Raw genomic sequence first — 15,938 nt, 5'->3', positions numbered from 1 at the left:
GCATGCGTCGAGTGCCTCCAGGGTGAGCAGCCGGATCCTGCCGTGGGATCTCCGCCTTGGATGAGTTTTGTTTAACTCACTGAGTGTCCCACGTGTAGCTTTAATGACAGTCCGCACCCAGAGAGTGAGCTGTTTACTCCCTCACCTTGCTTTCATTTTACTTTGACAGCCAACCGGTTCTCCCATGGCCGAGGGTGCAGCTTGCGATGCTGGCGTATCACTGGGTCACTGGGGGGAGCTATGACAGTTTTAGGTAACTATGATGACAGGAATTGGGGGGGGGGTAGTTATCCGTCGTGCAGCAGGTGCAGTGGCACCAAGTCCCGCTGCACCCCATATAGGACTATTTTATTACTCTACTGATCACGGGAGGGGACATTAGCCGTGCTTGCATTAGGGCAGTGGTTCTTGTGATAGTGAAAGGCGAGGGCTGACAGAACGAGAAGGCTGAATAAATGTACCCGGGTGGACCTGCTGTGCCCTATCTCTGCCGCCGGCATGTGCCCTTACCACCCACCCCTTCTGGAATCGAGGTTCATGCCCTTGTGCACCTGCCTGAAGCGCCCTAGGGCTCTCCTTAAACATCCACCCGTGTGCATGTACTCCCTGGCACATCCTCCCTGGCATTGCCCGGGTTCACGTTAAGAGCCTCGTGTGCTCGGACGTACCGCTCGTCACACTTCTCTGTGATCAGGAGGTGTACTAGTTCCTCTTTGCTCAATCTATGTCTGGACTTTTTCCTTTCTTTTACTCTCTCGTTTTGAAACATCCCGCGGTCCAATGCAGTCACCGGCCAAGCGCAGCTTGCAGCTGTCTCTTCCTGCTGCACTGTCTCCCTCTTGGCTGTTCCTTCCCAAAGCCGGCTTGTGTCCCTTGGCAGACACGTGGGGGCGAAGGGCACTTCACCAAATTAACTTTTTTTCCCCCTTGGACTCTTGTCAGGTCTGACACTTGTGTGGTTTGTTTATTTTGGGATGGAGTCTGGTGCACGCGTCGCTGCGAGAAATGAGCGCCAAATCCGCCTCTAGAACAGCTTCATATGCATTACATGTAATGTGTGCAGGAGACGCGCAAAATAACTTCGCTCTGGACTTACTTTTCAGTGCATGCAGTATTCAGCTGGCACAGGCGAGTCGTTTTTGAGACAGCCACACAATAAATTCACTTTAGTAATAAGTTGCTATATTTAAAAACATGTACAGCATTGATTTTTTTTGTGGCAGTTTCACCCTGTTCCCGGTAATTCCAACCTTTCAGCATGATTAGAGTGTGGGAGAAAGCTTAATTGCGCACTGTGCCTGACACCGAGAATTTTGTTGTAAAATGTGCCATTCAGGGCATGTAATTGTCCACTATCGACCTGTCAGGAGGGGAAATTATCTTGTCAAAGCAGCACATTAAGAACATTCACCCAGAGAATAATACATTAGTGCACGCCAGTGCCCAGGCTGATGGGCTGACAGCACATCTTCTGTTTCCTCTTCTGCCCCTCACTCTGTCAACTTCATCTGGTGATTTATTTTTATTGAAGTTTGTTCTTGAGTGTCCCATTCAATTACCTCACACTGAGATAATTCCCCTAAAATTGTATGTAGGTCAGGCCTTTTTTATTAGCACTGAAAGGAAGTCAACTCGCAGCAGAAACCGAGATTAAGAAAGGCGTGGCTATGGAATTATAGCAGTTTGGGCATAATCTTTTCAAATCAGCTTGACTTTTAGTGTGTCAGGCAATGAATGGATTCCTTTGAAGTCATGAAAAGGCAAATCTTAAGAGTTTTGACTAAGGCCTTACAAAGACAATACTGCAGAAATGTGTGATGAGAAGACAAAGGCATTGCAACACTGAAAGAAAAGCACCACCAGTACCACTCTGGGTAGACAAAGAAGGCTAATAAAGGTTTGAACATGAAGAGCCGCAGCCATGTGGGGGTGATCATTTCCAAGATGGCAGCATGGATAAAGAGCGGTAATAAAGAAAGTGTTGCAATGCAGGGATTGAAAAAGCCATGATTGTAGTGTATTTACTCAAAATAGAACCATAATAAGTAGCAGCAGCCTTACATTTTTGTGCATGTTACAGTAAGCACAGTGCTGCCCTGACAGAAGGCTGCGTAGAGGGTCGTTATTCCCTAGGCACCCTGCTTTCTCATGGTGCGACATTTATTTATACATTTTAAAGCAACGGGGCCCTATTTGTTAAAGATGAAGTAACTAACATGACTAGTACCTCTAGATCACACTGATGATGGATCTGCCTTGGTTCTCTTTCACTGGATATTTTTTTGAACTTTGAAACAGTTCCTCATACTACGAAGGACTCCGCTTCAATTTTTTGACTCTGGACTCCACAAATACATGAGTGATGCAGCCTGAGTTATATTTTGCTGGATTTTCTCCCATGGCTATAACATCTGAGAACACCAGTGCTGTGTTCCAAGCACTCTTTGCTAAATCAAAGTCTCAGAAAGTGTAGACTTGCATCTGCTCTGTGGTCTCTGGACAGTAACGGCACCCAGAATCTTATTTCTTTACAGTGACGGGGTCTCTCTTGAGTAGCAACACCTTTGCCTCAATCTAGTGTTCTAAAGCCCTGCAGGTTCGATATAGTTGAGGCACCTTCCCCAAATACCTGAATTCTGGATTTCAGAGTTGAACCTGGGGGCTGCCAGAAATCAGAAAAGCCAGACTGCTGCTAGAGTAAAGTTGGTTCCGTGAATAGTTTCCTTGAGCACTCGCCTTCTTCCTCTGCCTTTCCTGTAAACTCCTCTTTCTAGAACCCCCCTCTTGCTTTCCTAATTTCGCTCCCATTTTGTGAAATGTCACTCATACATCCTTACATCCACGCTTTCACTCATCCATCTATCTATTCATTCATCCTTTCACTTATCAATACATCAATGCATCCATAATTTCTCTCATCCATCCACTGACTGATGCATCAGCCTCCCTTTTATTGATCCATCCACCATTTCAATAATACATCCACCTGTTTTTACACATCCATCTACACTTCCACCAATAAAATAATTAATTTACTCTCATCCAACATTCCACTCATGCATCCATCCATCTTTTCTCTCATTATCCATTCACCCTTCACTCATTATCCATCCACCCTTTCACTCATCTATCCATCCTTTCACTCATCCATCCACCCTTACGCATACATCCACCGTTTCACACATACATCTATTTATTTACGCTTTCTCTCATCCATCCTTCCACTCATTCACTCATCTATCCATCCTTTCCCTCATCATTCCATTCACCCCTTCACTCATCCATTCATACTTTCACTAATCCATCCAGCTATAGCTTCCTTGTATAACACATTTTGTCTGCAAAATGTCTGTAATATACATTAAAAATAAATTAAAAAATAGATTAATTTTTAAAGACAATCTTGGAAATAGTTTAAGTGATGAGCGCAAAAATCTGTAGAACAGAGCTGGCTCTTTCACACCACACCTCCCCTTCACTCCCACCCCCTTTGAAAGGCTGGGGCCCTGGGCCAGAGTCTACTTTGCAGATGCCTTAAAAGTTCTCTGAAAAAGTAGAGCTAACTCTCCCAGGAGGGGGTTAATTCACAGCGCTGAAATGCTTCAGCTGCAGTGGGAGGCAAGGGGTCTCCTCTACTAAAACTGAAAGCATGTCTAACTTTTTGTAAGGCGAAACCGTTGCATTGTAAATGCTTGTTTTATTATGTTCTTTCCATCCTTTCTTTTTTTCACTTTAATTATGGGGTCAGACCCCCAACCAGAATTAGGTTTTAGGTTGGGGTTCATGTTCATCACTGCGTGGAAGTTCGTATTATGGATTCTTACTCTTATTTGCTTTAATTATAGGGTTTGCACCCCCGCTCAATTTTTTGATCTGGCCTAGCTACCTCAACAGACTATTGTTTTCCAAAATATTCATAATCAGAGCACAAGTCATGGGTACACGCAGGTACACAGCGTCCATCCACTCTTTTCACACGGTGGACACTGCCCACCCCTCTGGCAAGAAGTTGAGCCCCACAAAAATATGCTGAACTTGTCCCGGTGTAAGTTTCAGACACCTAGACACGTTCACGTTCAGCAGTCCCTTCACGTCGTCTACTTTTGATTCCCAGCAGCAACATGCAGACTTTTTTCACCTCCAGCTGGGCCAAAGTTAAGGGGCCATCAGGCGACCTTTTGCTTAAATATAGTGACAGGAGGCGTCTTGGAACCTCACTCTTACATGCAAATGCCACTGAGGGGAAACAAAGGCACACAGCTTGTTACCTCTTCATAAGTACTTAAGAGAGGCAGCTTTTGCCCCTGTTCAGTCCTTGAATATAAGAGATGTATGCACTATAAGAATGTCAGGTGTGTTGGTCTGTCCCAGTATTTACATAAATAACAATTTCAATAGCACAATTGTATTTCTTTTAATAGTGCTATGAAACCCAATGCAGGGTGTCAGAGTTTTTTTACATAACATACACATTATACAGGGCCAATTAATAATGTACATGTGTAAATCAATGTACAAGATGAGTCACATGAGAGTGTGGGTTAAAAGGTGTAGGATTCACATGCCCTTCATACCTGAATGTGGTCTATTAGAAGGGTTGCAATTTATGATCTGCAGGTAACAAAAGGATGTCTGTGTTAAAAGCAGTAACAAAGCAGTAACCCACTTTACTATCCACATAAAATAAAAAATCTGTCATCTGCATGTAAGATAATATGCTTTGCAGGAGACACAATCACCTTGTCCACTACTTTGATTCAAATCTGGGACTTTTCAAAACACTGATATCGTCAGCAAGTGCATTAACCACCATAGTTATCTCACCAATATTACTATTCCCTGAGATTTACTGGGCACCTTCACAGCAGGTGCCTTAACCCAATCAAATATTTTTAATTGTAGACTTTGCAACCAATTAAGTGTAACAGATCTACGACCATGCTTCTCCCTGTTGCCAATTTATTTGTTTCAGGGTTTAAAAAACATAAATGTATTAGTTGAGGCCCAGATTTTGCGTCAGGATTGTGCCACTTTTTTGGCACAACCCCGACACCAAATCTCATTTGTTAAATCTCATAATGCGCTTAAATATACTTATTATATACCTGATAAACATATGTGTGAGGTCTTAATATCTGATGTCACTTCTTGTGATGTCACTTCAAGTGAGGTCACTTCCTGTGATGTCACATGCAATGTCATGCTTTGTTACATCATGAGCTATTATGACACGCGTCATGATTTAACTTGCATATTGCCAAACCTGGTTAGTCCCCTCACTTCTTTTTTAAGGACTTGTTTGTGTCATGGTCATACCTAATATGCATATATAGAGAGGCTTTGATTAGTGAACTTCATCAATTGGTCTGGTAAATTGTCATTTACATTTTGCTTCTGTCCACTACAACATGCTGCACAGGGCAATTTATCAGCCCATTTGACACACTTACTCCCTTCACTTTGAGTGACTGCACAAAGCATGTACCCATCTGCCTCAAAAAGTGTTTTCTCTTCAGTAACAAAGCTGGTGCAAAGTATGGTTTTTACATCCATTTTAAATACCATCAATGTATTTGCCTTATTTGTGTGTGACCAGTTAAACGTTGTTTTATTTTCAACCTTATTGTTTGAGCTGCTGTAATAACAAATGTAAGTAACAACGAAATATCGTTGCTGCTTGTGTTTTGAGTCCTTGGGCTGGTGGTTTACTTATTATTGACTTCTTCACAAATAATAAGGAAATGCCTGGCACCTCTGAAAGACTTGTTATTTAAAAAATACTTCACTAGTAAAGTAACCACATCAGTGAGCGCTTATTAATGTTTACATTTTTATTGCACGCATACATCAGCCATGTTCGGGTGGCTCAGTGTTTTTGCATTTTTTATCGTGGCATATGATTCCATTCAAAAAGTTACTATTACACCAGCTTGTGCTTTTCGGTTTACCCATGACCCCCCCCCCCCCCCCTCCCCCACACCCGTGCGATAATATTCATCATGCCCCAACCTACATTCATAGTAAGTGTTTAATATAAGATTCATCCCAACCACCATTTATTTTGAGGTTCATTCTATCCCTGATGACATGCTTTAATTAGGGGATTTAAATCCCCAACCCTTTCTTGGATTCGTATGCGGCACTATCCGATTGTATCTAATTAGGTTGTAATCATGAGAATAAAACACCTCCTAATTCTAACTTTCTTTTTATTATGGATACCTTTATCGTTATTTTTTTTTAATATGTGGTCCATTCTGCCTCTTCTATTATGCTTTTAATATACGGACCGTACTTCATATACATTAAGGTTTTGTGACGGGGGGCTTTCGTCCCCTATTGGTTTTTCCTGTGATTCATATTAACTCTGAATTCCTACTTTAATTATGGCGTTCGTTCGCTCCTTTTAGGATTTTATTACGGAGTTCATCGCTCCTGTCCCCCATTGTTTGGGGCCTGATTTTCCTTTTTTTTGCCCTATTCTCTCCAATTTCCCACTTTTATGCCGACACTAACTAGGCCCAATATACTACCCTTTAAGATTACAGGATGTAATGATGCAGTACCCAGGGTCATGACCAATAGGTACCCGTCTTTTGCCGCATGTGACGTACCTGGGACGGGCCCCCTCACCTGGTTGTCCAATGGGGCGCCGCGCCGCTCCGTACTGTGCTTCCGGTCTGCGTGCAAATCCCCCCCAGCCTCCCCCTACGCTCTGCCGCCATCCGTCACTTCCGGCCGCTGCTGCCGAAGCTGCTTCCCCGAAGCGGAGCCGAGAGAGGAACAACAGCCGCCATTTTGTTTGTGTCCGAGCGGCCGAGGCGGAGCGGGCAGGCCGGGCCCGGGACAGCTGAGGGCCGGGAGAGGGGGCTGCGCCAAGGAGTTGGGAGCTGGGGGACATGAACCTCCGCAGCCCCATCCCGGGGTCCCGATAGAACGCAGCGGCAAGCAGGATGGTGCCGCCCCCGGGGGAGGCCAGCGGACGGGAACGGCGTTGATTGCCGGGGGAGGCCGAGTCCCCCGGGTACCCCCTCCAGCCTGCGGAGAGGCCAAAGTCTCAGCAGGTGGTCTGGAGAGGGGGGCTACGGACACCGGCCCATAGAGAAGAGGGCGACTTCCCATCACTTGTTACAAGGACTGCTCTTCTGGGCCTGTTGAAAGAGACCCCCCTATCTGCTTAAAGGACACCTCCCCATAGGATTGCAACTCCATAGTAGTAATGTAGTAAGTATAGCCCTGGCCTTCACCAGAATTCTGAGCTTGCAGTAAGAGAAGTAGCTCCAGGGCCTGCAGTAGCTCCTCCAAGCTCAGCAGGAAGAGAAGCATCGTTCACCTGCACCCTGGACTTGATCAAGTACTGTTGCCTGCAGCCCAAGGAGGCCCAGGCCTGCCGCGACACTTCTTCCAGTGGTGCAGGGTTATTCACCCAACCCCCCAGCAGGAGCATCCTTCGCTGGGACTGCAACCATAGGATCCCCGGCCATATCTGCACCCCAGGGTAATTGCTCTCACCGACACCTTCGACCTTTTCTGCACGTCAGAAGCCTCGATATCATATGCAGTCCTAGGACCCAAAGCCGCACGAGAAGAGACGTCAAATTGCAGAGCACATAGAGTAAAGCTTTAGCAAAGGCCCCTTCATTCTCTCTATCAAGAAGTCTTCAGCAGGGGTTACGCCCATTCGTTCGCTAGAAGAAAATTGCACCTTTTGACCGAGGATGGCGGAGAATGTGGTGGAGCAGGGCCCACCGTCCGCCAAGAGGCCCAAGCTCAACTCGCCCGCCCTGTCGGGTTCCAATAGCGATGGAACAGGTGAGGCAATATAGATACCTAATGCTTATCAGTACAGATCAAATTATCAATAATATGCCATTAAATCCTGCTCTTTCAACATCAGTGGGTGCTAAAATTAGTTGCGCGGCACGTATACCGATCAGTAGCTGTCACTTTCTTGCCCAACATCAGGAACCTCATCGCTCTTTTAGCCGGCCAGTTTCAACTGGGTTTGGAGGAGGGGGAGGGGGTTATAAGATGTTTCGTTACCCACGTATTTATAATACCGACCACGATCTTTTAATATGCCATATGTTCCTGCTTGCCTAAACGGTGGTTAATTTGAGAGGTACAATATCTATTCATCACCTATACTGACCAATATCCTGTCTGTACTACTATCCACCAAATTGAGCCAAACCTATCCAGATCGTTTGTAGTCAATGGTTTGATTCTGTTTCCAACTTCTTGGCCCATCCAAACTTGCCAAGAAAGCTGCGGAACATGATGACTGCGGGAAGCAATATGGACTATTTTATAGTACCCAGTCGCAAGCCCATTCCATTTATAACCATACTCTCCTTTCCTGCTCGGGCGGCATGTCAACATCCAGCGTTTGATAATCAATTACCAGCCAATAATCAAATCCACCCGAACGTTTTAGAAAGCGATTAGGGGCGAGTGTATTAATACCCTCTGCTTACTAATGATCAGTATCCAGTTATTCTGCTTCTTAACCTGGTTTTAACAGCGATGTGATGGGAGGGCATATTATTACCCACTAATTGCGAATCAGCAATATCTGCCAATACCCTGCCCCACCATTTTGACTGGTGCCAACAGGTGAAAATATTTCGACAGCATCGTTTAGTAATGACCCTCTCCACACAACCATATCTTTGTGTCAGACTTTCACATATCTCCTTTAACAGGCGTTCGATTTCTATTCGTATTGCTATCGGGCCACATCTTTCTGTTGTCAGATACGACGTGGCTTTGTATACACTCGTACCGATCCATTAAAAGGTGATCACCATTATCGGCGCATAACCCAGTCCTGTAATATTGGCATTGATGCATATATGGATTCCGTTTGCATGCCAACTGTCAATGTATAATTATTTTTTAAGCGCAAACTCTGTAAAAGAGACGAGGGGCATGTATTTAGCAGTGTGGCAAGTATACTTTACTCATTGCCCCCTTATGTTGTCTTGCCGTGTACGGGAGTGGGATGAGGTTCGCATGCCGTGAGCGCCCCTGACCCCGAGTTGTCCATGTCCAACCTACAAAAAATATAGTGAACACACAATTGTATTTATCGATAAATAGTTATTCGCTCTGTGTGTGCCACAAATACGCAATAAGCTGGGAAATAGCAACAGTTTGAATCAATATCTTGGGCTACTCTGTACCCCTGTGCTTACCTACATACCTGTATGTGAACTGCCTGGGTCAGGTGAGCCTGTCGAGTTGCAACGATTGACAGCTTGGAGGTATCTGTCCACGCTTGCTCTCTGACAGTCTTTGTCCAGCAGTGATGGCACGTGGGAACTGACTGTCCAGTTCGACTCTTTTCAGCCCTCTCGATAATTCCATACCCACCCTCCCCCTTATACACTTCACAGATTCGGGGGACCTTTACATCATCCTTTTGTTCTGAATTCCGTAGACTTGTTACTATGGTTAGGGAACACCTTTCATTGCCCACCGTCCGCCTTTGACAGTGATGTGACATTTTGTCAAACCGTACTTGCTGGATATCGGTTATCGAAAGCAAAGCAGTCCGTTACCAATCACCTGTCAACTTGGCTTTTTCGATTCCGTTTGGAAGCAATACGAGATGTGAGCAATTACCAATACATTGAACAATTATAAATGCTTACTATCTTCTAACATCTCGGATAGTTGACTTGCACAGCAAAAGTACTTTACAGACTATGAATTCTGTTTTCTATTTAATCATAAAACTCCACATCTCTTTCTGAAAATACTGTTCCTCATCTGTGTCCTAAAGCGAACCACCTTTGCAGTACTTTGGGCACTGCCACGTACCTACACTACTGAGCCTTTGTATATCCAGTGCTTTAGTGTGTCTCTAATTTTGAGTGTCACAAAAAGTGTTTTCGGTCGACGTTTAGATTTAAATGCTATACTGTCCCATGAGGTGCCTGTTCGTCTACGCTGTGCGGTATCCTTTGTGTTGCTCTGTTGGTTTCGTATTTCTCTCTTGTTGTGTTGCTTCATGAGTGGTTCTGTTCTTGTTACTTTGTGAAGTTTAGTAGTTTGTATATTGCTCTAACAGCGTCTTTACTTTTATGTTACTCTATATTTGTTTTTGTTGCTTTTTATTGATGGAGGTTTTTGTGTTGAAAGTTAGTTTTGTGTAGCTTGCTGTTGGCTTTTATGTTTGGCCTCGCCTTTTGGTTTTGCATTTCTCTGCGTTTGTTTCTAGACTTTTGCTGTTGGGCATTGGCTAGAATTACTCCGCTTTGGTGGCTGCAGAGAAATTTCCCTGCTTTGGATGGACTTTTATTCTTGGTTGGTATTCAGTTTAAAGTTATTGTGTGTTTGGGAGCAAGTTGCTCAGTGCTGGTTGACACGGGTTGCCTTGCACCCTTGATGGTTGTGCGATTGGTGAGTTTTACTGGGCACTCTTGTTTTGTTTTAGACCTGTTCTGCTGGCAGGAACATTTTTTTTGTACTCTGTTTTAATAATTCTCTAGTGAGCTGTTCGGTTTGGGATGCTAAGTTTTATGTTGGCCCACTGATGGCATTACCTACCTTTTCACCCTGTGTTGGTAATACCGAATTTAGTGGGTTTTTTGTTGCATTGGTGCCATTTGTGGGATAGTTTACTGTGGTGATGAGGTTTTGGGTTTTGCTCTGATTTGTACACATGGATGGTTTTGTATTGACTTTTGTGATTAAAGCGGTTTGTAATGATTTATTTTTGCTTTCGTAATGATTGTTAGTTTGTGTTGGTCTTATTGATGCTAAATATCGTGGGCGGTGCCTAGCGTGTTTTTGTCTTTATTTTTCATTGCACATTTGTTGTTGCTTTTTCTGCATTGATCCATGTCGTCATTAGCTTGGGTTTTCATGTTTTTTTTATTGCCAGTTCAGGATTTTGTTTCGTCTTAAAGTTAATGTTGCTACCTGTGTTTGATGCCATTTCAAAAGTGTGTTTAAAATGGCATGTCCTTTGCTGCTTTGAGAAATGGTGTGTGGCTGTTTTCTGGAGAGAAGTGACCTACTGTTGAATCCAGCAGCAAACAGCCATGGAAGGTGTGTTCATTTTTTCTTCAATTCGAGACGCCCCTTCGCTGGGGCAGCTGTTTGCGCTTTACAAGTAATGTTAAGATAACATCTTTGGGCTTTTTTTATTACCTAATAAGACCCTCCTCACCAACTGCTCAACTCCTGTGATTGCCTTGTAAGAATATACTCCCCCCCCCCACCGATCTAATGGCTAGAGCAAAGAAAGATGCTAAATGAGCCATTGCTATCAATCTCTTCGCTTTTCACTACTGCATCACTATGTCCTTGATTCAAACTTGATGGTTGATGCTTGTCCACACTAAATGTATACGGTACACCTGAAGAATTGTATTACTTGCATCTCAAACCTGCACTGATTGTCAAAAATAAGTCTGTCAATATTATCCCTTTAGCTAATGATTTTTGCGCACCACAAATGTTGGATAAGCAGGGAAAGGCACTAAATGAGCCGTTGTTATTCACCTTTTTATTTAAACTTTATTTCATAGCATTTTGTTTTATAGAACACATTAGGTTGTACAATAAATTATTTTAAATTCTCGAATAGGGACAATACTTGCCAAATTGAGTTTAGATGCCATTGTGGTTTACAGTTTAATTTCTCTACTTTGGGCTTCTACAAGTATAGGGAAAACTGGGGTCTGGGACATGGGCCATATCAGGTTAAGAGTAGATGGGCTCTGTTGCTGTACTGTTAGTAAATTTGCCCTGAACCTAGGATCTCAAGTGGCTGCTAAAGTGATTCTGCAGTTGTCTAGACCATACATACCATGGCTCTGCATGCGACAGAGGATTCAGTGTTACTAAACTTTGCATGTTTGAGCCGAGGATTTTTGAGTGAAGGTCTTGTGCGGCCCTTCGGATACATTCTATTTCAATGTCCTAATACTTCTAAAAGCATTTTTTACTTACTATGGTTCTTATTGGGAATGTTCATACCTAATTAACTTGTAATGTTATCTTCGAGCATCGTTTCTCTTTTCTGGGGACATTTTTATTTGATACAGAGTTAAGTGAAATGAGAACCGGTTCAGATTCCTATGTGATTCCCAAGGACCCATCGTTAACCAGTTTGATAGAAATGAAGTGCACCAGATTTATAATCTTGTACCAGGTGAATCGTAAGTCTGACATCACATACTTGGACAACTGAAGGCTTTGGTTTCTTCTAGTTTAACCTGCGTCTATGTCCTCAGTATTCCTCATTATACTACAATATCGCTATTATTTAACATTGTCAGAACTACACAGTGGACAGCTAAACACACAGCACTATTGATTCCAAAGGGTCGTACAACTTGCCCCTTTATATTAAGTTGTAAAAAATAAAAATCTCAATTAAAGTTCCCAATTTATTACCCGTAAACTTTCATTGCTAATGGTTTGATGCCTTCCTGTTATCCCTCCTTGGCGTACCTGTAAAGTCATTCATTGTTCCACCGTGCTGCAGCTGTTGATGACCACCAGGTGAAGTTTCGTAATCCACAGTAAATTACTCAAGGGGGCAACATGCCTAAGAAATTTCATTGGAGATGGTAATTCCACCATTACAACAATTCTTCGTCTTAGTATTCCATGATTCCATATTTTTTTCCTTTTAAAGACGCCTTTGTTAGCTTAGGTGCTTGAGTTACTTTTAGTTGAGAGAAGAGCCATGATATGTTGAACTTGTGGTAGGTAGTGCAACTTCGTTGAGAACGTACCTTCTACACAGATGGAAAGAATGTCAAAAATCAGCAGTGCACACGTAAACCTCATTTCTCTTCTGAGTTGCAAACATATGGACACTCTTGAATGGTGTCCTTTGGTGGTGGTATTACAGCAAATGCGTATATAATTTGGCAACTCCTCACTTCCTGTAGGACACTTACGTGGTCCTGACCTTCAATATTCAGACTTTCTTTATCCATGAATACTCTGTCTATTGCTTGTCCAAGAAAGCCTTTATCCGAGATTACAGATCCTTAATTGACATTCACATTTGTATGGAATGTAGCCAGTTAGAGCTCTGATCGAAATTTCGCAATACAATTGCGCAGTCACGAACGTGTCTAGTGAGTCCCCCTACATGCTGTAGTGATTTCCACCAGATATTGAAAGTAACAGCGTCGGCTTCAACACTGTAGTTAAGAAATTACTATGCTTCGCCGAACTAGTGAGTGTTATGTGGCAGGTTGTTTTAGAAACCACATTTCTTTTAATAGAATTGCCAACTGGAAGAGATGGAACTTAGACGCATATAAACACCTGATACAATCATTGCTTCTTTTTGTACTCTTCACCAAACCCTGCTTCTACGTTGTGATTCTGGCCACTTACTGACAAATTTGTATGCATCAAAAGAGATGTGCCTGCAACCCTCCCCATCTGCGAGTCTTCAGCGACAGTATCCTCCGAGGTCCTTGTTATCAATATAGTTACATTGTTATTGTATCGCTCTGTTAGCTACGGCAGTGCGCTCATTAATTTGAGCTGCTCTTCTTAAATGTGGCTTTTTAGAAAAAAAGTACCCCCGTTGGTATAGCAGGATTGTGTGTGTATGTATGTGTATGCATATATATATATATATTGCTGTTTCTTTTGACATTTTCTATTCAGAGACTCGAAGAAAGCCCCCCTCTTGCTGCTCACTGGGATTTTCACTGGAAAATTCTGTAGTTCATCTGCATTGCACACCAACGGTTTACTCATTCTGTTGTTGTTGTGGCACAGTCCGCCCTGGGTTATTTTTTTAATTCCTTCATAGTGGTAACCTGTAACTTTACCTTTTGAATCTCTTTGGTGTTACTGTGATTCTCCACCTTTGCTTAATTGAGGTGTTGGACATTATATGGCGAATAGGTGATCCGTTGGAGGTGGGACGCTTGTTTAGAGGAGACGAGCCTAACTAGTAAGCAGGGTGGTTAAAAAGAGGGTGGTGTTGTAAAGGTGTTTTTGCAGGTTGGGACGCTCTTTGGTCTGCATAAGGAAGCGGGTTGTATAACAGTTGTGTGTTTGTTGTGAAAGCTTAGAGTAGCTGAATTTCCCATTTTGGGACTGGATCATTCTGACCCTGTAATTATTGCAGAATCTGAATTTTGTGCCCATAAGCGTCATTTCAGTCCTCCTTTTTCAGCACTTAAAAAAAAAAAGACAACCAGTTTATTGACTGGCGACAATCAACAGTGACTAAGGACCCCTCTGCACAGGTGCCACTGTCCCTGTTTAGAGACTTTGCAGAATGGACCTATTATTATTATTAATCACTTGTAAAACTCATAACTACCTTCAGGCATCCCAGCGCTAGCGACTGGGCAGAAAACCATTAAAGTTATGGTGCTATTTGTTGGAATAGCCAGGTTTTTAAGAGTTTACGGAATGGAAGGACATGGGGTTCAAAGTGGAAGTGTAAGGGTAAAGTGTTCCAGAGCTTCGCCACGTTATAGCCAAAGGATCTTCCTTCGCTTCTTGTCCTTTGATTTTGGGGACAAATGCAAGATTAAGACTGAGCGATCGCAGATCCCTCTTGGGCCAATAGGGGATTATGAGGGGTTTGTTGATAGCTGGGCCTGTTTTCCACATAGTCTTATGGGCAGTGCAAAGGGCCTTGCATTTTACACTTTTAAGGATTGGTAGCCAGTGTAGGGTTTTTAAGGCTCGCTTAGCTGGCTGGGTTTTTGGAATTCCAAGTAGCATCCTGGCAGCACAGTTCTCAGCAACTTTGAGTTTCATTAGTGTTGCCGTAGGAGCCCCTAAATAGAGGGAATTGCCATAGTCCAAAAGTGATAGGACCAAGGCCTGAATCAGGATTATTTTTGCTGCCATTGGAAGAAGCGAAAGAACCTTTCAGCGTGATCTGAGTGTGCCAAAACAGGCCCCTGTCACCTTCACTGCTTGATAGTCAAACTTGAGAGAGTTATCTAACCTGACACCCAGGCTCTTTATCCTGGTTTTGGGGGTTTGGATGGGGACCTAGGCACTTAAGCCATATCTGGCTAAGGTCTGTGCTAGAGTGGTTGCCTAGGAGCATGAGTTTGGTTTTGCCTCCGTTAAGTATGAGACAGGAGTGCTCCGTCTAGACGGATGTCCGGAGAACCGACGGACAGAGCGGTGCTCCATTTTTACCTGAGCTGTAGCCGGGTGAGGTGGAGAGTGATTTCCCCATAAAGTGGGTGATATGAATTTTGTTTATTTTCTCACTTCTTATCACATATTAGCAGTAGCATTCTGTTAAGGTCCCGATGAAGCAGGAGGGGATCCCTTGACCCCATACCAACTGCAGAAACATGTCGACCTACTATCCATCTGAGTAGTCATTTGTTATACACTACTTTGCACTGTTTTTATCCTTGGGTGTGGATAGGATCTCAATAAAATTTCTCTTCCATTTCCACAACCCAATCTTAACATATCCACTCTTTTGCACACAGCACATTCACTTTTTTTGTTGCACTGCTAGTCGGATTACCCCCTGATATCATCATTTTTCCATCACATTTGAGTACCATTTGACTAGGTTAGGTAACAATCTACCTAATCCATAGTGGATGTTTAACACTTCCTTCTGGTGAAGGATCCCAAATGATGTAGGGCGGTACAGGATGGGTATCTGATGGGAACACAATTTTTTTCACCACGAATTACTCTGCCTGGATTTCGTGATTGTACCCTGTTGAGACTACACAGTTTCTCTAGATAGTTGCACTCATTTCTGACCCGTTGCTATTCTATGTTCTATGTAAGTGTACGTCCGGGATGGTAGCAATGCTTGGTCAATAAATATTCCCTGTTGACCCCCCTTTTGTTTAAACATGCTGTGTAGTGTTTACATTTTTATTCAGCTAACCCTCCTGTGGTCAAAAAAGCGCTCCTGCCTTTCTTCAAATCAAATTGATATACTCGGCCAC

General features: G+C 43.3%; 1 protein-coding gene across 4 annotated transcripts in view; it reads left to right on the top strand.

Annotated features, from left to right (window-relative positions):
- Positions 1–6,730: 6,730 nt before the first annotated feature.
- Positions 6,731–15,938, top strand: part of EP300 (EP300 lysine acetyltransferase) — a 520,590-nt gene continuing 511,382 nt past the window's right edge. For all 4 annotated transcript variants that reach the window (XM_086958296.1, XM_086958288.1, XM_086958278.1 and 1 more), the window contains exon 1: positions 6,731–7,812. In XM_086958296.1, the coding sequence (XP_086814422.1) occupies positions 7,719–7,812 (94 nt within the window). In that variant the 5' untranslated portion in view covers positions 6,731–7,718. The remainder of the gene's footprint in view (positions 7,813–15,938) is intronic.

Source organism: Lissotriton vulgaris, chromosome 1_1, assembly GCF_964263255.1.
Source record: "Lissotriton vulgaris chromosome 1_1, aLisVul1.2, whole genome shotgun sequence".
Taxonomy (NCBI): Eukaryota; Metazoa; Chordata; class Amphibia; order Caudata; family Salamandridae; genus Lissotriton; species Lissotriton vulgaris.
Note: the sequence above shows the minus strand (reverse complement) of the source record. Positions and strands in the feature narration are given on the sequence as shown.